This window comes from Oncorhynchus clarkii, chromosome 20 (assembly GCF_045791955.1).
Source record: "Oncorhynchus clarkii lewisi isolate Uvic-CL-2024 chromosome 20, UVic_Ocla_1.0, whole genome shotgun sequence".
Lineage (NCBI taxonomy): Eukaryota > Metazoa > Chordata > Actinopteri > Salmoniformes > Salmonidae > Oncorhynchus > Oncorhynchus clarkii.
In genome coordinates, this window is record NC_092166.1 from 14,214,807 (window position 1) to 14,235,949 (window position 21,143).

The 21,143-nt window shown below is 41.3% G+C and overlaps 2 protein-coding genes across 2 annotated transcripts in view; one reads left to right on the forward strand and one right to left on the reverse strand.

Annotated features, from left to right (window-relative positions):
* LOC139375967 (protein phosphatase 1L-like) overlaps window positions 1-10,627 on the reverse strand; it is a 40,679-nt gene extending 30,052 nt beyond the window's left edge. The window contains exon 1 of the mRNA XM_071117954.1: window positions 9,642-10,627. Within this exon, the coding sequence (XP_070974055.1) occupies window positions 9,642-10,040 (399 nt within the window). The 5' untranslated portion in view covers window positions 10,041-10,627. The remainder of the gene's footprint in view (window positions 1-9,641) is intronic.
* On the forward strand, window positions 1,128-16,245 carry LOC139375968 (otolin-1-like). The gene is made up of 4 exons (XM_071117955.1): window positions 1,128-1,228; window positions 14,545-14,776; window positions 14,985-15,074; window positions 15,318-16,245. Exons 1-4 carry the CDS (start codon window positions 1,178-1,180, stop codon window positions 15,497-15,499), a joined length of 555 nt encoding a protein of 184 aa, XP_070974056.1. The 5' UTR covers window positions 1,128-1,177; the 3' UTR covers window positions 15,500-16,245.
* The last annotated feature ends 4,898 nt before the right edge of the window (window positions 16,246-21,143 follow it).

The window sequence follows — 21,143 nt, forward strand, 5'->3', positions numbered from 1 at the left end:
ATTCTAATCGAAGGGGCTGCAGTGGAGCAGGTTGAGAGCTTCAAGTTTCTTGGTGTCCACATCACCAACAAACTAAGACAGTCGTTAAGAGGGCACGACAAAGCCTATTCCCCCTCAGGAGACTGAACATATTTGGCATGGGTCCTCAGATCCTCAAAAGGTTCTACAGCTGCACCATCGAGAGACTGGTTGAATCACTGCCTGGTATGGCAACTGCTTGGCCTCCGACCGCAAGGCACTACAGAGGGTAGTGCGTACGGTCCAATACATCACTGGGGCTAAGCTTCCTGCCATCTATACCAGGTGGTGTGAGAGGAAGGCCCTACAAATTGTCAAAGACTCCAGCCACCCTATTCATGGACTGTTCTCTCTGCTATCACATGACAAGCGGTACCGGAGTGCAAAGTCTACGTTCAAAAACCTTCTTAACAGCTTCTACCCCCAAGCCATAAGACTCCTGAACAGCTAATCATGGGCTACCCAGACCCCTCTTTTACACTGTTGCTACTCTCTGTTTATTATCTATGCATAGTCACTTTAACTCTACCTACATGTACATATTACCTCAATTACCTCGACTAACCAGTGCCCCCGCACATTGACTCTGTACCGATAACCCCTGTATATAGCTTCTCTATTGCTATTTTACTGCTGTTGTTTAATTATTTGTTACCTTTATTTTCTATTTTTTTACTTAACACTTTTTTTTAATCTTTTTTTTCTTAAAACTTCTTAAACCATTGTTGCTTAAGGGCTTGTAAGTAAGCATTTCACTGTAAGGACCTGTTGCATTCGGCACATGTGACAAATAACATTTCATTTGATAACAGCCTAGAGAGAACTGCTAATTCAGCCAAAACATGATGCACATCTTGTTGAATAGCCAACAATTACAACTAAATTAAACTTCTCCCACAAAAGATAAAAAGGTAGAGAGGATGAATCTACATGAATCTCAAATTTGATCAATTTTAAAAATGGAAGACTCGAATACCTGTTACAGTGGTCACCAACCGGTCGATCTCCAAGCCACTCCTAGTCGATCACCAAACATTTCTGTAAAAAAAACAACGATAAAGCCTTGCCTTCTTATTTTATTTTTTTCTCTCTGTTGGCGGTAGGTGCACTTGATTCAGAAGCCCTGCGCCGGGAAGGCAAAGAGTTCTCATTAAAAACCATGACTAGAGAGAGACTAAACGAATACAACAAAAAGCTGCTGTTTTCATTAGTAAGTTCATGTTTAAGTTGTTATTCAGCACTGTCAACAATTTGTCAACATTTAAAAAATGCATGTTCTCTGTAATTCCACTCACGCTACAACCAGCACTGCAGCTGCAATGAATGAGTGTAGTAAAGTGTTTCGATAAGCTTGCGTTGTTAAAACTTGATAGGGCTAGGGTCTTTTTTCTGAATTTCCGCCTGACTGATGTGCCCAAAGTAAACTGCCTTGTTACTCAGGCCCTGAAGACAGGATATGCATATAATTGGTACCATTGGCGAGAAGACACTCTGAAGTTTGTAGAAATGTTAAAATAATGTAGGAGACTATAACACAATAGGTATGGTAGGAGAAGCTGCAAAGAAAAACCAACCAGAATTGTTATTTTTGAGAGCCCATGCTCTTCCATTATAACGTATAGGGACTAAGTTAAATCCAGCTCCCAGATTGCAATTCCTATGGCTTCCACTAGATGTCAACAGTCTTTGTTCAAGGTTCCAGGCTTGTTTAATCCAAAACGAGGAAGAATTCTGTGTTTTGATACAGGAACACAGAGCTGGAAAACAGTCTGTGTGCGCACGATGAAGAGGATGCACACCTGCTAATATCACTTTTCTATTGAACATACTTCTTTCCGTATGAAATATTATAGTTTAATTACATTTTAGGGTACCTGAGGATTACATAGAAACGCATTTTGACTTGTTTTAACTTCTTGACGCTACCCATCCCTTAAGCAGGATAATTGTCATCAGAAACCGCTGAATAGCATAGCGCCACAGTCAAATAATATGACTAAAAATATTCATATTCATGAAATCACAAGTGCAATATTGCAAAACACAGCTTAGCCTTTTGTTAATCCACCTGTCGTCTCAGATTTTGAAATTATGCTTTACAGTGAAAGCTATCCAAGCGTTTGTGTAAGTTTATCGATCGCATGACAACTTTAAGTACACTTAGTATCAGGTATCTTGGTCATGAAAATCAGGAAAGCAATCAAATTAATCGTTCACCTTTGATGATCTTCGGATGTTTTCACTCACGAGACTCCCAGTTACACAACAAATGTTCCTTTTGTTCCATAAACATGATTTTTATATCCAAAAGACCTCCGTTTGTTTGTCGCGTTATGTTCAGAAATCCACAAGAAAGAGCGGTCACGACAACGCAGACGAAAATTCCAAATAATATCCATAATGTCCACAGAAACACGTCAAACGTTTTTTATAATCAATCCTCAGGTTGGTTTTAAAATATATATTTGATAATATATCAACTGGGAGTTTAGGTTTTTCAATGGGACAGGGAGAAACAATGGCCACGTTACTCTGTTGCGCAAAACTCACTTTGAGAGCCCCCACCTATCCATTTACGCAATGTGATCTTTCTCGCTCATTTTTCAAAATAAAAGCCTGAAACTATGTCTAAAGACTGTTGACACCTTAGGGAAGCCATAGAAATAGGAATCTGGTTGATATCCCTTTAAATGGAGGATAGGCATGCATAGGAACAGAGGTTTCAAAATAAGAGGCACTTCCTGATTGGATTTTCCTCAGGTTCTCGCCTGCAATATCAGTTCTGTTATACTCACAGACAATATTTTGACCGTTTCGGAAACTTTAGAGTCTTTTCTATCCTAATCTGACAATTATATGCATATTCTAGTTTCTGGGGCTGAGAAATAAGCAGTTTCAAATGGGTACGTTTTTTAGCCAAAAACGAAAATACTGCCCCCTACACGCAAAAGGTTAACCAAGTTTAGCGGTAGCTTTTTGGATTCCTTTCTCTGCATGTTGAATGAATGGATTACTCAAATCGATGGTGCCAACTAAACTGACTTTTTGGGATATAAAGAAGGATTTTATCTAACAAAACAACACTACATGTTGTAGCTGGGACCCTTTAGATTGCAAATCATAGGAAGATTTTCAAAAAGTAATATTAAATCGCTATTTGTGAATTTATGAAACGTGCTGGTTGAAAAATATTTTGATGTTGGGCGCCGTCCTCAAACAATTGCATGGCATGTTTTCGCTGTAAAGCCCATTGTAAATCGGACAATGCAGTTAGATTAACAAGAATTTAAGCTTTTAACCGATATAAGATTATGTGCCTAAATATTAATATCCATAATTTATTCATTTGAATAGCTTTGATAGCTTTGATTATTTATTTGAATTGCGCGCCCTCCAATTTCACCAGAAGTTGTTGACAGGTGTCCCACTGACGGGACGCCTAGCCGTCAGAAATGTTAACTTTTTATGGCTGCAGGAGCAGTGTTGAGTAGCTTGGATGAAAAGGTGCCCATTGTAAACGGCCAGCTCCTCAGTCTCAGGTGCTAATATATGCATATTATTATTATTATTGGATAGAAAACACTCTAAAGTTTCCAAAACTGTAAAAAATATCGTCTGTGAGTATAACAGAACTGATATTGCAGGCGAAACCCCGAGGAAAATCAAAACAGGAAGTGGCTTCTATTTTGAAAACTCCACGTTCCATAGCCTTCCATTGCTCCATTTAAAGGGATATGAACCAGATTCCTTTTCCTATTGCTTCCTCAAGGTGTCAACAGTCTTCAGACATAGTTTCAGGCTTTTATTTTGAAAAATGAGCCAGAGCGATAACATCGCGTCAAGTGGTCACATGAGTTTTGCTCGCACAACAGAATTTGGATAGGTATTGCTTTTCCCTCTCCTACCGTGAAAGACATTTGCGGTTGATATATTATCGATTATATATTTTTAAAACAACCTGAGGATTGATTATAAAAAACGTTTGACATGTTTCTGTGGACATTATGGAAACTATTTGGAATTTTCATCTGCGTTGTCTTGACCGCTCTTTCCTGTGGATTTCTGAACATAACGCGACAAACAAACGGAGGTATTTTGGGTCTAAAAATAATCTTTATGGAGCAAAAGGAACATTTGTTTTGTAACTGGGAGTCTCGAGAGTGAAAACATCTGAAGATCATCAAAGGTAAATGATTAATTTGACTGCTTTTCGGATTTTCGTGACCGAGCTACCTGATGCTAAGTGTACTTAATGTTTTATCGTGCGATCGATAAAATTACACAAACGCTTGGATTGCTTTCGCTGTGAAGCATCATTTCAAAATCTGACACAACAGGTGGATTAACAAAAGGCTAAGCTATATTGCACTTGTGATTTCATGAATATAAATATTTATAGTAATATTTATTGTATGTTATGCTATGCTATTCAGCAGTTGTTGATGACACTTATCCCGATATCGGAATTGCAGCCATAACAAGTTAATAAAGGAATATTTTACTTTCTCTGGTCATAGGAGTAACAACATGAATTGGTGCATGAGGCAGAAATAATGCAATGCGACTTAAGTTTCACCATCAGCTGGAAGACTGTCTCCTTTTCTCAGTGTAGGAAGGGATAGAGGAGGGACGGTGAGTCTGGTGAGAGGCAGCCTCATCGCTGCTCCCTCCCTCACCTCAGACTGACCATCAGCTGGAAGACTGTCTCCTTTTCTCAGTGTAGGAAGGGATAGAGGAGGGACGGTGAGTCTGGTGAGAGGCAGCCTCATCGCTGCTCCCTCCCTCAGACTGACCATCAAATGCAGAAAAAAAAAGAATTATTATGCTTACTCAGCTGTGCCTCACAAGAAATACAACAAATATTCTATTACCAATGTCTTCATACACCTAAAATGTGGTAATATAATTTCAAAATGGTCAGAGGAACCACATTGCCAGGGCAATTCAAGCATACATAGCCAATGACCATGTATTGGGCCTAAAGCCTACTGCACAAACCTCATGGCTATATACAGTAACTGTTTTTAATTGGATAATGTTGAATAGGCTTACTTTTTTAAAGTCATGCAACAAAAAATCTGAGTGGTAGATCTTGGCTTGCATTTTGACTCAGAATGTGATCTTGACTCCAATGATTCCCACAGTTGTGTCAGGTCCATTCTTGATACACACAGGAAACTGTTGAGCGTGAAAAACCCAGCAGCGTTGCAGTTCTTGACACAAACCGGCACGCCTGGCACCTACTACCATACCCCGTTCAAAGACACTTAAATCTTTTGTCTTACCCATTCACCCTCTGATTGGCACACATAGACAATCCATGTTTTAAGGCTTAAAAAACCTTTAACCTGTCTCCCCCTTCATCTACTCTGATTGAAATGGATTTAATAAGTGACATTAATAAGGGATCATAGCTTTCACCTGGTCGGTCTATGCCATGGAAAGAGCAGGTGTTCTTTAGGTTTTGTCCACTCAGTGTAAATCTTTTAGTATTTTGATTTGGTGGAGATAGACACAGTCACAATACTAAAGTGGCATTTGTGACTTCTAAAACACAGATGTGTAACAGTGTGTAATAGAGTAATAGTATTGTAATAATGTGTAATGGTGTTTGTGTAATAGCTTTGTTATAGTGTGTAATAGCTTTGTAATAGTGTTTGTGTAATAGCTTTGTTATAGTGTGTAATAGCTTTGTAATAGTGTGTAATAGGGTGTAAGAGCTTTGTAATAGTGTCTGTGAGAAAGAGTAACCTGGCTACAAGCTCACTGTGGACACTGAATTGGCAGATGGCTCCCTAGACAAAGCTTCAAGACTGGTTCTTTGTGTGGGTTTGCAATTCAATTCCTATGTCTTTGAGCTGAGGACAACACACAAAAACACAGAGGGTGATTCTAGTTTCATCAAAGGGTAGTAGTGGTAGGCGACATACAAAGGGCCTTCTACTAAATAGTGAATAGGCCAGCGGAGAGACCCTGTAAATCGTACTGCAGAGGATTTAGATGCTGCCTACTCAACTTAGATTCTGGTCATGGTTAGGATGGCCTAAGACCGTGTGACTTTTAAAATGCTCTGTTTGATAGTTTAATGTACCCTGAAAGCTGGAGTGAGAAGATGTTTTGTTTGGACTTAACTCTCTCATTCCAAATCCAATGAGGATGCTGTGCTGACCACAGACGCTAATGATGTTCAAAAGCATCCTTTGTGTTTTAAGCTAATATTTCTAATTAATGGTGATAAACATATAGGCCTCTTTTACTAGGTTATGGATTTGAGAAACACCTACCCAGTGGGACCCATCATTCAGGGCAAGTGGGGCAGGGCCCCGCCTGTTTTGAGACCCACCTGTTTAGCTAAAAAAATTATGGGTTGCCTGTTTTGCATGTTATTTTGGCATTAATATGTGTCACATAACAGTTCGCAAACAATGTAAAAACGAAATAATTTAGTTAATTAAGCTGCATACAAACATGGTCTCTTTTTTTGCTTTCTTGAGTAAGGCAGCTTCAAAATCTAGGTGTTTTAGCCTAGCTCAGTGATTTCTGTGGTGGTGGGTCAGCCAGTGGAAAATACGGAGTGTAGGGGTTGGTAACGTTCTCTAGTTGCGATGTGATTGGCTCAGTGTTCTGTCACTCATGGGGACACTACTTCACCGCAAAATCTACGGGGAGAGCTCATAAATTCAAGCCCCTTGGGTGCTGCCGTAGATTTACATTAGAATTGCCCATCCAAGAAGGCTCACATTGGCCACAGATAAATTATGTCAAATCCTGTTATATCTACCGTAGCTTTGGTTGGACTGATCATGTCAACATCATACTTTCAAAATCTTAGCTAGCAAGCTAGACAAGCAGTCATCTTCATGAATCAAGTTGACAATCTATTGGAAAATCCTTTTCAATCCTTGTCATATGAAGAGAAATTATAGATCAAACGTATTGGTGCTCATCGGCCATTGGACATAAACATTACACAACAAGTTGTAAATCGCAAATTCAACAATGAGTGGTTTGGAAGGAATCAGTGGCTAACTGTGAGTGTTGCAATCACTAGCCTGCTATTCAGTGGAGTGGGTGTGTGTTCCAAGTCTGAGTTTAATATGGCTGCAGGGGCAGTATTGAGTAGCTTAGATGAAAAGGTGCCCATTGTAAACAGCCAGCTCCTCAGTCTCAGTTGCTAATATTTGCATATTAATATTGGATAGAAAACACTCTGAAGTTTCTAAAACTGTTTGAATTATGTCTGTGAGTATAACAGAACTCATATTGCAGGCAAAAACCTGAGAAATTCCACTTCCTGTTTGGATTTTTTTCTGGGGGTGGCAGATTTTCAACCAAGCTCTCATTGAAATTACAGCAAGATATGGAGCAAGATATGAGTTTTCACTTCCTACGCCTTCCACTAGATGTCAACAGTCAATAGAACTTTGTCTGATGACTCTAATGTGAAGGGGGGTTGAATGAAACAGGAAATAGTCACCACTGCCACGAGTTGACCATGCTTTCACTATGCGCGTTCACAGGGGAAGGACCTGCGTTCCACCGGTCATCTGAAGTCATTCTAATTCTCCGGTTGGAATGTTATTCAAGATATATGTAAACAACATTCTAAAGATTGATTAAGTACATCGTTTGACATGTTTCTACTGACTGTTACGGAACTTTTGGACATTTCGTCACGTTATAGTGGACGCGCTTTGTGACTTTGGAATTGTTTACCAAACGCGCTAACCAAAGTAGCTAATTGGACATAAATAACGGACATTTTCGAACAAATCAAGCATTTATTGTGGACCTGGGATTCCTAGGACTGCATTCTGATGAAGTTCATCAAAGGAAAGGGAACATTTATCATGTATTTTCTGGTTTCTGTTGACTCCAACATGGCGGCTAATTTGGCTAATATTCTGAGCTCCGTCTCAGATTATTGCATGGGTTGCTTTTTCCGTAAACTTCTTTTGAAATCTGACAAAGTGGTTGCATTAAGGAGAGCTATATCTATAATTCCATGTGTATTATCATCTACATTTATGATGAGTATTTCTGTTGAAACGATGTGGCTATGCAAAATCACTTGATGTTTTTGGAACTAGTGAATCTAATACGCCAATGTAAACTCAGATCTTTTGATATAAATATGAAATTTATCAAACAAAACATGTATTGTGTAACATGAAGTCCTATGAATGTCATCTGGTGAAGATAATTCAAGGTTAGTGATACATTTTATCTCTATTTCTGCTTTTTGTGAATGCTATATTTCGCTGGAAAATGGCTGTGCTTATTGTGGTTTGGTGGAGACCTAACATAATCGTTTGTAGTGCTTTTGCTGAAAAGCATATTTGAAATCAGACACTTTGGTGGGATTAACAACAAGATTACCTTCAAAATGATATAAGTTTTTGGAATTGTAATTATGAGATTTCTGTGGTTTGAATTTGGCGCCCTCTATTTTCACTGGTAGTTGTCATATCGATCCTGTTTGCAAGATTGCAGCCAAAACAAGTTATTAAGGGTCTCTTTTCCAACCTTAAAAGGATAAACATTAATATGCCATGGGACAGAAAAGGTTGAATAGATTGTCCATGCTGTCAATCCAGCATTACTTCTGCGGCGCTCATAACAACTGGAAACTGGAAACTGGGAAATCTCATTCTTCAGTGAGTTCAAGACAACTGCGAAACTCTGGAAAAAAGTGAGCTCTGACTGGGAAAATAAGTTTTGAAAGGTCATCCAACTCGGAATTCCAAATCGAGAACTCGGGCCTCTTTCTGCAGCTCCGACCTGAAGTTCACCGACATCATGATTGTTTTTTTTCAGTTCCCAGTTGTCTTGAAAGCACCATAAATCCAGAGAACGGCAGTCATTGATTACAAAATTTGGCCACAAGAAGGACCGCCATGCCAACTTCCTGTTCAAGCTAGCACAGCAGGTGAGTCCAAAAATGTATTTTATGCTGCTGCATAAATTGTATAATATTATGTAGCTAAGAAAGTAATACTAAGTGCATGTTGTGTAGTAAGCTGTTAGTAGCCCATGTGCCTCACCCTAATAATTTGGTCCCTTTCCCCCTCATAATTTAGTCTACTGTTCTGACTTGGTGGTGCACATGTAGCCTATAGCCTGTTTTAGAGAAATGTCATCAAACATTGTAAGAGCTTTCATTGTCTGCTTATATGCCCGCTTTATTTATCCTACGGTTCTGACTTGGTGTTCTGGGAGAATACTGTAAGAACGGCCCATGTTCTGAATTATTTTGCTCGGATTGCCTCTTATTCGCTCGTTGTTCCCTTATGCCATAGTTTGTACATCTCAATTGTCAGTAGAAACCACATTTGTTTAAACAAGTCATATCAGTTATGTTTTTTTAAAGGCAGTAAAGGAGGCTGAATGAACTGTTTCGCTGCCAGACAAGGCTCCCCTGATAGCCAGGTGTAGCGGTGGAGAGGATTCATTCACTCCATAGTGCTGAATAGAAAGCTCTGCTGTTGGGACAGCTTTATGTAGGCCCTAACGGTTGTAGTGCAATGAATGTATTGTTTAGTGTTGTGTTGTGGCTGCATCTAAAATCCTTTGGGGAGTTTGCCCCATCAAGATTTACATGCTAAAATAGCCACTGCACCTACCTCACCACCGTGACCGTCAAATATCCCGAATATAGACGGGTGACTCTTGTTGGTGATGTCGGTGAGCACCTCGAATCGGTCCTCCATGTGGTCGCGCCGCCCCTGAATGGAGTACACTGCTACATTGTTGTTTTTGAAGTCCCAAGTTTTGGAGAACTCCGCATCTAGGACATTCAGGCCCCCCAACCTGTCGTTTTGCATCATCTCCGCCACTTTCCCCTTCACCATGTTCACGGCATCCCGGCTGGACTTGACGATGGTCTTCACCTCGTCCGTGTGGAAGAAGTAACTCCATAAGGCCAAGCTAATGCATAGCAGAAACAATGTCTCTGGCCTGAGGAGGAAATAACGCATGATCCGACCCAGAAGAGACAACAGCGTCATTGTGTCTCCTATCATCACACGCAAGAAAACTGTTGACGGTTGCCTCTCTCGTGCAGGTCAATTCACTCCATTATATCCGTTCAAGGGAAAAATTAAAAACGTCCACCATCAATGTTTGATGTCAGAACTGCTATAAATATATCAAACTGGCTTTAAATTGTCAATGCAGGCTATTTCCAGCCGTAACGAATGTAACACTGAAGAGCAAGAGCGAATGACGAAAGCGGGCAGAGTCATTGGCTTGAAAGACAAGTGAGACTGTCCTGGCTCGCGAAATATCAGCTGAAGCACGAGGATTCGCCGAAAAAACTCGTAATGAAGTCGCTGTAGTCTGTAGCCCATTGTAGGCTTCGCGAATAACGGGAGACGACCCACCGGAATGTGAGGAGGAGTTGTCACCAGGGTCGGAGTAGGGGTTTCAGTTTCGGTGGCCTGTTTTTGCGGTGACCCCGTTTCTTGTGTGGGAAACGCTCCCATTCAGCCTCTACTCACCCGCGTCAACAACAACCCCCTTGCGCACCCCCCCGTTTTCAACTCTATAGTCAGTGATGACAGTGTGCGCAGCTGCTGCACAACGTCCTATGATGGATCATGATCACAACTGCTGCAGCAGGCGAGGGTGTTTATAATAGTATTAATATTCAGGATTTGTAATGTAGGTCTGTCTATAGCGTTCCTCTTTGCACATTTTATTATCAAATGTATTTTAAAATTATTAGGCCTAATAAGCATATTACACTGGTATCAGTTGTTAGTATTAGGAGGGAACAAAAGCCTGCACGCCCACCAAAGGCTGCCCAGGAAACGGTTGGTGACCATTGAATAGCCACTAGCCTATAAACTGCACCCAAAGCACAACATGAGGAATGTTGTAGCTCTCTGGCGGCTGACTCCAGTCCTATTTTTGTATTTATTTAACTAGGCAAGTCAGTTAAGAACACATTCTTATTTACAATGACGGCCTAGGAACAGTGGGTTAACTGCCTTGTTCAGGGACAAAATTACAGATTTATACCTTGTCAGCTCAGGGATTCGATCTAGCATCTTATTGCCAGCAGCATACCACCCTGCATACCACTGCTGACTTGCTTCTGAAGCTAAGCAGTGTTGGTCCTGGTCAGTCCCTGAATGGGAGACCAGATGCTGCTGGAAGTGGTGTTGGAGGGCCAGTAGGAGGCACTCTTTTCTCTGGTCTAAAACATATCCCAATGCCCCAGGGCAGTGACACTGCCCTGTGTAGAGTGCCGTCTTTCAGATGGGATGTTAAATGGGTGTCCTGACTCTCAGTCATTAAAGATCCCATGGCACTTATTGTAAGAGTAGGGGTGTTAACACCGGTGTCCTGGCTAAATTCCCAATCTGGCCATCAAACCATCACGGTCACCTAATAATCCCCCATTTACAATTGGCTCATTCATCCCCCTCCTCTCCCCTGTAACTATTCCCCAGGTCGTTGCTGCAATTGAGAATGTGTTCTCAGTCAACTTACCTGGTAAAATAACAAATAAATAGCAACCTCGCCCAACACTCTAACCACTAGGCTACCTGCCGTCCCACAATTGGGATGAAACAGGACTGGTCCCACTTTAAAACCTATGTATTTACATGCAATTACATAGCCATATACATTGCATATTGTTACATAACTCCTATAACACATATACCAGTTTGTGGTTTGCACAATTTCAAAGCTCACAGTGGACATAACTGTAACCTAACCAATCATTCTCAAGTAAAGGGAGGTCTTACCACAGCTAATTTAACTATTCTCATAAACATAAACAAACTGCAAACAAATTTTCACAGGCTAACGTACTATGCAACAATGTGACTGTGAACATACACATTGTAATACTGGCCTATGTACCATGTGAATATAGTCTCTGAAACATAGACCTAGGAGCAACAGGTACATTGGTACATTGTTTTGGGAGGCAACCCCGTCTGTCTAGAGAGACTAATGTGAAAACACACTTTTTAGCACCATCACGTAATGTTATATGGGACCATATTATTAGGAAACGGTCATTGACATATTGGGGAGTCAAACTCAATTCCTGGAGGGCAATTTTACACCGCACAGTGGTCACACAGGCATATTCATCAGACATTCTTACTTGCAAGAATAACATCTTTAGGCAAGAGGCACTACATATCAAATGTGGGCCTAGATTTTTTGATAAAGGTCCCTCAATGTTAACTTCCTTCCTTTGGACTCTCTTATTCTCTCCCTCTCTGTTGCTTGAAGAACATAATTCCGGAAAGCCAAAATGACGTTATTTTGTTTAATATGTTTGGGCCTACCCCCACCCTGTAGTACATGGCTAGTAGACATTCAGAGACTGTAGTAAAAATGCACATTGGGAATGTGATTAAAAATCCATGTAGGTCGACCCAAGGCTGGTATAAAAAATTCCTTCACCAGGAGACTTCACCAGGTGACTATCCCATGAAATATATAGAAAAAGGAGCACTGTGTGTCTGCATTGATCATTTATTCATGGGACAAACAAGTCATATATGAGGCTTTCATCTGAGTCTTAAATAGGACCATAGATATAGAACACAGTAACATAAACAGTGCATTCGGAAAGTAATCAGACCCCATTACTTTTTACACATTTTGTTACGTTGCAGCCTTTTTCTAAAATTGATTATTTATCTACACACAATGACCTATAATGACAAAGTGAAAACAGGCTTTTGAAAATGTTATCCAATTTATATAAATCCCCCAGAAATACCTTATTTACATAAGTATTCAGACCCTTTGCTATGAGACTCGAAATTGAGTTCATGTGCATCCTGTTTCCATTGATCATCTTTGAGATGTTTCTACAACTTCATTGGAGTCCACCTGTGGTAAATCCAATTGATTGGACATGATTTAGAATGGCACACACCTGTCTATGTAAGGTCCCACAGTTGACAATGCATGTCACAGCAAAAACCAAGCTATGAGGTCGAAGGAATTGTTCGAAGAGCTCCGAGACAGGATTGTGTCAAGGCACAGATCTGGGGAAGGGTACAAAAACATTTCTGCAGCATTGACGGTCCCCGAGGACACAGTGTCCTCAATCATTCTTAAATGGAAGAAGTTTGGAACCACCAAGACTCTTCCTAGAGCAATTTGGAGAGAAGGGCCTTTGTCAAAGAGGTGACCAAGAACCTGATGCTCACTCTGACAGACCTCCAGAGTTCCTCTGTGGAGATGGGAGAACCTTTCAGAAGGGCAACCATCTCTGCAGCACTCCACCAATCAGGCCTTTATGGTAGAGTGGCCAGATGGAAGCCACTCCTCAGTAAAAGGTACATGACAGCTTGCTTGGAGCTTGCCAAAAGGCACCTAAAAGACTCTCAGACCATGAGAAACAAGATTCTCTGGTCTGATGAAACCAAGATTTAAATACTTTGGCCTAAATGCCAAGCGTCACGCCTGGAGGACACCTGTCACCATCCATATGGTGATGCATGGTGGTGGCAGCATCATGCTGTGGGGATGTTTTTCAGCAGCAGGGACTGGGAGACTAGTCAGGATCAAGGAAAAACCTGCTCAAGAGCGATCAGGACCTCAGACTGGGATGAAGGTTCACCTTCCAACAGGAAAATGACCCTAAGCACACAGCCAAGACAATGCAGGAGTGGTTTCAGGACAAGTCTCTCAATGTCCTTGAATGGCTCAGCCAGAGCCCGGATCTGCAGAGAAGAATGGGAGAAACTCCCCAAATACACGTGTGCCAAACTTGTAGCGTCATACCCAAGAAGACTTGAGGCTGTAATCGCTGCCAAAGGTGCTTCAACAAAGTAAAGGGTCAGAAAAGCTCATGGAAATGTGATATTTAAAAAACATATATTTTTTTATACATTTGCAAATAATTCTAAAAACCTGATTTTGCTTTGTCATTATGGGGTATTGTGTGTAGATTGACGAGGAATAAAAACAATTTAAATCAATTTTAGAATAAGGCTGTAATGTAACAAAATGTGGAAAAAGTCAAGGGGTCTGAATACTTCATATATATGGTATATCTCTATGTGTAGGACCCTGTCATGAGGCACCTATACAGTCTCAGAGGGGTGTGTTGTGTACCTATTGAGGAGGTGGTGTTGGGTTCACTGACCAGGCCACAACGCAGCACACTAGGGGGCTCAATTGTCCAACTTCAAGCCACACCCAACCAGTGTCAAGATAGAAGGTGGACATCCTACCCATAATGCCCTCTGAGAGGAGTTGTAAAAGTCAGCAGTACTGGAGCTAGACAGCCCGTCGTGCCACTTTGTGGACAACGACTCCCACTGCTAGGGCGGTGAGACATGTATCTTGGCAGTATATCCATAATCTTTGGTTTCCTAAAGGTTGGTAGGATGTTGCATCAAGGTGGTCACTGGTCATGGAGGCTCGTTTGAGACATTCATCCCTCCCCCTGGGGTTGTGTTTTGGACCCTTCCACTTTGAGGTGCTGCCAGCGTGGTGTGGTCGTTGTGACGCCTGAGCGTACAGGTCCTGCCTCCATCTCAGGTCCAGCCAGACACACCTGCTGGCCCAAGCCTCAGAATACCAAGAAGTGCCGTCGCGGAGGTGGCACTGGAGGAGGAGGTGGTGGAGTGGGAGGAGGTGGTTCACTGCCGTCCCGTCTGGGCTTCAGGCAGAACACCACCACAGAGTTCCAACCAGATGCCATGTTGTCCCCCGGGAAGGGCCACAGGAAAGAGGGGACCCCCAGGGCCGAGAGGAGAGAGGGGACTTCCAGGTAGACTAAAGAATATACATTGTGTTTATTTCAGTATAGGTTGACTAAAAGTATACATAGTACTGTAGTGGCTTGTGACCATTACTGTAGGTTGTGTGTGGTGTGCTTGCAGTTATATTGTCTTCATGGTGTGTACTCCTAAATATCTCCTCATATCCCCATCCCTCATACCTTTGCTCTTCCCCTCCTTCCCCCTGTTTTCTTTCAGGTGTACCTGGAGTGACAGGGGATGTTGGACTCATGAGACCTCCTGGACTGGATGGAATGGCTGGAGCTACTGGACTGGAAGGAGATAAAGGTAAGCTTGTCAATTCTCATGTACAACTTTTAAAGGAGGTAATCTGGGTTCATACATTTACAGTCCAAAGTGTGAGCTGCTATGCTATCTGTTATCTCATTCCTGAATACGTCGTTATCTGGTGCTGTTTTTAATCAAATCGCAAATTTTGATCTAAAATAGAATATTCATGCTTGAGACTGATATCTATCCTCATATGTTGACATGTTTCAGATACCAATCCTTCTCTCTTTCTTATGATAGGTGAGAAAGGAGATCAAGGAAACATGGGTCTGCCTGGTGCTCCGGGGCTACTTGGGAGACAAGGAGAGAAAGGTCTACTCCAGAAGCGAGAACGACAGCATCTTCACCGTCTTCCTGCTCTATGCCGAACCCAAGGCCTGACCTACGACTTTGTCTGTGAACCCGGCTTTACCTCTGCATGAGCTTTATCTGACAACTTATGCTGACTGGATCGCCTCCAAACTCTTTTCACTACTCTGATAAATCATCTCTTTCAATATAGCTACTGCTGCTAACTTTGTTCCTGCTTATTGCCATCAAAATAATCTGACCAAATGCTTGCTGTATTTTGATGGTAAAGGCTGTAACACTGTATCCAGTGGTTCCCAAACAGTGGAAAACCTTTTCAGTGTAAACTTAAATGACTAAAACCAAATATAATGTATGTATAAAAGATAATGGACCTATATATTTTTCAATAATAGCCTATAATTTTTGAGAATTTACAATCAAGAAAATAGCGCTAGACAATCAGGCCCCCATTGATTTAGTTAAAATGCTTGAGCATAAGAACACCAGCCATGTCAAAATTTGGAAATTAGCTTAAAAACAGAAAACAAAATATCTCAACTCCGTGGCAAAACGCATAGAATTGCAGGGAATTGACTTTAAAATTGCAAAATGTTCTTTCAGCTCCATGGCAGGAAATGTGGAATTGCAGGAGATTAGCTTTGAAACTGCTTCATTTTCTTATCTAGATGCCAAGATAATATTTGTTACTTATTCTTTGGTCTGTGTATGTTTTTTCTTTTTTAACAGCTCGACCCTTATGTTGGGTCACGACTCAAAAGACACCTCAATCGGTGGGTCAGTTTGGGAACCCATGCTTTATACAACGCTTACAGTTTCTATCAATGCAATAAAACACTGCTAATGCTTGAAGTTAAAATTGCTTGAATTTTGTGAGTTTAGGTCTGAACCTATCTAGACTTTACTACGACTGATTTTAGATTTGTCAACTGCCCAATCCCAGCGCTGCTTAGGGACAATCTCACCCATTACTACTTTAATGTGCTCCTAAGAGTAAAAAGCTGTCATCATTGTTGTGCCATAGAAATATAGCTCCAAGGTCTGTGGGTGATGGTGAGTGATGTATGAATGCATTATTTTTTATAGCCTACTGATGTACTAGTCCACGGTCACCACCAAAATATATCTGAATGAAACGTGCATGTTATTTCCCCCACTAGAGAGCACTGGGACATCACAGTTTGAAGAGGAGGGCTGAATGAGGATTGTATTAATTCTACAGTATCATGTAAAATGATTTTTTAAATACACTAAAATAATGTTGATATTCAAGCAAATGTAGAGGGGGAAAACACACACATGCTATAATTATTTATGTTACACCACCCACATACATTTAAATCAAAATAAAGCAGGTTTGTAATAGCACAATTCCACCCCCTGGCGGTGACTGTCATGCTTCCTCCCTGTGACCTGTGATGTTGCCTCCCACCACTCAAGCCATTGTTTGATGCTACCAAGACAAACAGCTTCAGCTCCATCCCTGACTTCCTGATTTACTGTTTTTGTTTAATTGTTTAATGACTTGTATGTGTTGTATACGTAATTCAGGATTTAGCTGCCATGTACCACGGCCTACATGTAAATGTATCAAAACTACTACAAAGTATGTGATATTGATAGAAAACTAAGAGGAGGCCTTCTACAGTTAGAAAATGTGAAGTCACAAAGCAGCACTGTGATGTCACTGGCCCTCTTTTAGAAGAGTAAATCTCCATGGAAACTACAAGTTCTACAACATTCTAGAATACCATAGCAATCACAGTGGCAGACAGAAACATTTGATTTCTATCAGTTCTCTACTGTGAGACCTTTGAGAAGTAACATAATGTTTTTATAAAGATTGTCTAATCTTCACTTCATATAGATAGATGGTAAGGACAGAAGGATGGGGAGAATCCCGCCCCTGAAGAGTCCCAAGAGGGGAGCAGGATCATGACAAGCATCCTATAAGAGACCACCATGAAGATGTCAGTGAATCACCATCTCCTCCAATAACATCTTGCCAAGACGATCAGCTGGACAACCAATATGACATCCAGTCAGTCAGCAACTTGTTCAAGTAGACTTCCAAAAAGGTGACATGTCAAGTCACCAACAAGGCATGCACGTTATGAATGATCCAAAGCAAGTTGAAATACAGAATGATCATCAAGACATGCAACAAGACCAAAAGCAAGTTTTAAGCCCTTCCCTTCCAATAATGATGGCTTTGTCACAGCATGGCTTAGAAGTCTGTAGATATCCTTCACTCCCTTACAGACACCATCATCACGGGATGAACTAGAAGACTCAAGTGATTCCTCACCTCCTACTCTGGTTCCCATCTTCAGGGATCACTATGTAGAACTAAGTGATTCATCCAGTGTCAACGACTCATCTTGGTCAGAGAGTAAGGGGGAATATAGCGACTCATACTCTTCCACATCAGAAAGAGGGGAGCATGTCAGCTATTCTGCCCCACTGATACCAAAGAGTGAGGATGGTACAATTGATTTGGCCCCACTTCTACAAAAGAGCTAGGGTGGTGTTAGTGAAGACTCCACAACCAATTCTGCTTCCATAATGCCTAAGAGCAAAAGAGATCTCAGCAATTTGGACTTCTCGACATCGGAGAGTGAGGTGGACATGATCGAAGCTGCCACCCAAACAGTCAGCAGAGATGCTTTTCCACTGGCTTCTGATGGCTTAACCAGGGACCAAGATCCCTCCTGGAAGTGGTGTTGTTCACCCTCTCTTCTGGAGACCCTAGCCCCAGCCTGGAGGAGTCCCAGCCTGGCTGTGAGGCTGTGGAGGACAGTGGCGGTGTCTATCGCCTCTGTGGGAACACCAAGACCCTCAATCTGGATCCCAGTCTGTCTGTGGATGATGCCCCACCAGTGGCCCCAAACACTGCTGCTGACTCACCCCAGGATGGGACTGCTCTACCTGGGCAAGCAGGAAGCAGTAGTAGCCACCGGCGTGGTGTAAGGGCAGGTAAACACACCATCAGATGCTGCCAAAGCTCTTTGAATTGCTTCAAGAGGAAGGCCGACATCCAGCAAGAGACAAAGCCAGAAGAGACCCTCTCAGAACTCTGAGCCGAGCACAGAGCAGGGAGGAGAAGCGAGCTCCGAGCAGGGGAACGGACAGAGCTCTGAGGAGACACTCTTCCCCAAAACAAGAGGAGGAAGTTGTCATCAGACGGAAAAAAGAAAAGGAGACAGTTATCAGGTGTGGCCAATGACCTTCCAAGACCTCCATGATGTCATCTCCTTGGAGTTGGATTGAGGGAGAGCAGGATATTATTAGATTAACTATTTAAAAAGGTATGGAAAAAAGCCAAACATCGATGTGTGGAATAAAAACTCAGCACCATGATTATTTTTTATTTTTAAGGGGTGGATCAGCATAATATTGTGTAAAGAATGTTGCTTCCTTCAATGTAATTGTCTGCATCATTTCCAATCCCCCATTTATTTTTGGGGTAAATATACATATCCATATACATACACGCATACATACATATACACATAAATACATACACATACCTATATAGACATACATACCTTTTTTTTAGAATATACCTTTATTATTCCCTCCCAAACCCTACCAACCTTCCCTCAGTTGGAGTAAACCAACAAACACTTAGGCTTCTACCTTCAGTTTATATACAGTGCCTTGCGAAAGTATTCGCCCCCCTTGAACTTTGCGACCTTTTGCCACATTTCAGGCTTCAAACATAAAGATATAAAACTGTATTTTTTTGTGAAGAATCAACAACAAGTGGGACACAATCATGAAGTGGAACGACATTTATTGGATATTTCAAACTTTTTTAACAAATCAAAAACTGAAAAATTGGGCGTGCAAAATTATTCAGCCCCTTTACTTTCAGTGCAGCAAACTCTCTCCAGAAGTTCAGTGAGGATCTCTGAATGATCCAATGTTGACCTAAATGACTAATGATGATAAATACAATCCACCTGTGTGTAATCAAGTCTCCGTATAAATGCACCTGCACTGTGATAGTCTCAGAGGTCCGTTAAAAGCGCAGAGAGCATCATGACGAACAAGGAACACACCAGGCAGGTCCGAGATACTGTTATGAAGAAGTTTAAAGCCGGATTTGGATACAAAAAGATTTCCCAAGCTTTAAACATCCCAAGGAGCACTGTGCAAGCGATAATATTGAAATGGAAGGAGTATCAGACCACTGCAAATCTACCAAGACCTGGCCGTCCCTCTAAACTTTCAGCTCATACAAGGAGAAGACTGATCAGAGATGCAGCCAAGAGGCCCATGATCACTCTGGATGAACTGCAGAGATCTACAGCTGAGGTGGGAGACTCTGTCCATAGGACAACAATCAGTCGTATATTGCACAAATCTGGCCTTTATGGAAGAGTGGCAAGAAGAAAGCCATTTCTTAAAGATATCCATAAAAAGTGTAGTTTAAAGTTTGCCACAAGCCACCTGGGAGACACACCAAACATGTGGAAGAAAGTGCTCTGGTCAGATGAAACCAAAATTGAACTTTTTGGCAACAATGCAAAACTTTATGTTTGGCGTAAAAGCAACACAGCTCATCACCCTGAACCCCTTATCCCCACTGTCAAACATGGTGGTGGCAGCATTATGGTTTGGGCCTGCTTTTCTTCAGCAGGGACAGGGAAGATGGTTAAAATTGATGGGAAGATGGATGGAGCCAAATACAGGACCATTCTGGAAGAAAACCTGATGGAGTCTGCAAAAGACCTGAGACTGGGACGGAGATTTGTCTTCCAACAAGACAATGATCCAAAACATAAAGCAAAATCTACAATGGAATGGTTCAAAAATAAACATATCCAGGTGTTAGAATGGCCAAGTCAAAGTCCAGACCTGAATCCAATCGAGAATCTGTGGAAAGAACTGAAAACTGCTGTTCACAAATGCTCTCCATCCAACCTCACTGAGCTCGAGCTGTTTTGCAAGGAGGAATGGGAAAAAATGTCAGTCTCTCGATGTGCAAAACTGATAGAGACATACCCCAAGCGACTTACAGCTGTAATCGCAGCAAAAGGTGGCGCTACAAAGTATTAACTTAAGGGGGCTGAATAATTTTGCACACCCAATTTTTCAGTTTTTGATTTGTTAAAAAAGTTTGAAATATCCAATAAATGTCGTTCCAGTTCATGATTGTGTCCCACTTGTTGTTGATTCTTCACAAAAAAATACAGTTTTATATCTTTATGTTTGAAGCCTGAAATGTGGCAAACGGTCGCAGTTCAAGGGGGCCGAATACTTTCGCAAGGCACTGTATCTTATACACATTTTACAGACACAATCTATTTTACAATAGTTATATTTGGTTTGTTTTTATTCCTTCCTCTATTTCTGATGTCCGTCCAGTTTGATTTCTATTTGTAACTGTGCTATTTCACAAAAGTTCTGAACCTATGATAATAGTGATAATAGTGTTGTGTTATCTCATTCAGAATAACTCGCCAACAGCCAATGAAAGTGCAGGGCGCCAAATACAAATCAACAGAAATCTCATAAATCAAATTTCTCAAACATACAAGTATTAGGCACTATTTTAAAGATACAATTCTCGTTAATCCAGCCACAGTGTCTGATTCCAAAAATACTTTACAGCGAAAGCTCCACAAACAATTATGTTAGGTCACCACCAAGTTACAGAAAAACCCAGCCATTTTTCCAGCCAAAGAGAGGAGTCACAAAAAGCACAAATAGAGATAAAAATGAATCACTAACCTCTGATGATCTTCATCA

What these genes read in the sequence shown, in the direction of transcription:
- LOC139375968 (XM_071117955.1), top strand. Translation starts at nt 1,178, where the DNA reads ATGACTAGAGAGAGACTAAACGAATACAACAAAAAGCTGCTGTTTTCA. An exon ending in AAAAGCTGCTGTTTTCATTA is followed by an intron (nt 1,229 to 14,544) that starts GTAAGTTCATGT and finishes CCTCCATCTCAG; the next exon opens with GTCCAGCCAGACACACCTGC. An exon ending in TGGACTGGAAGGAGATAAAG is followed by an intron (nt 15,075 to 15,317) that starts GTAAGCTTGTCA and finishes TTCTTATGATAG; the next exon opens with GTGAGAAAGGAGATCAAGGA.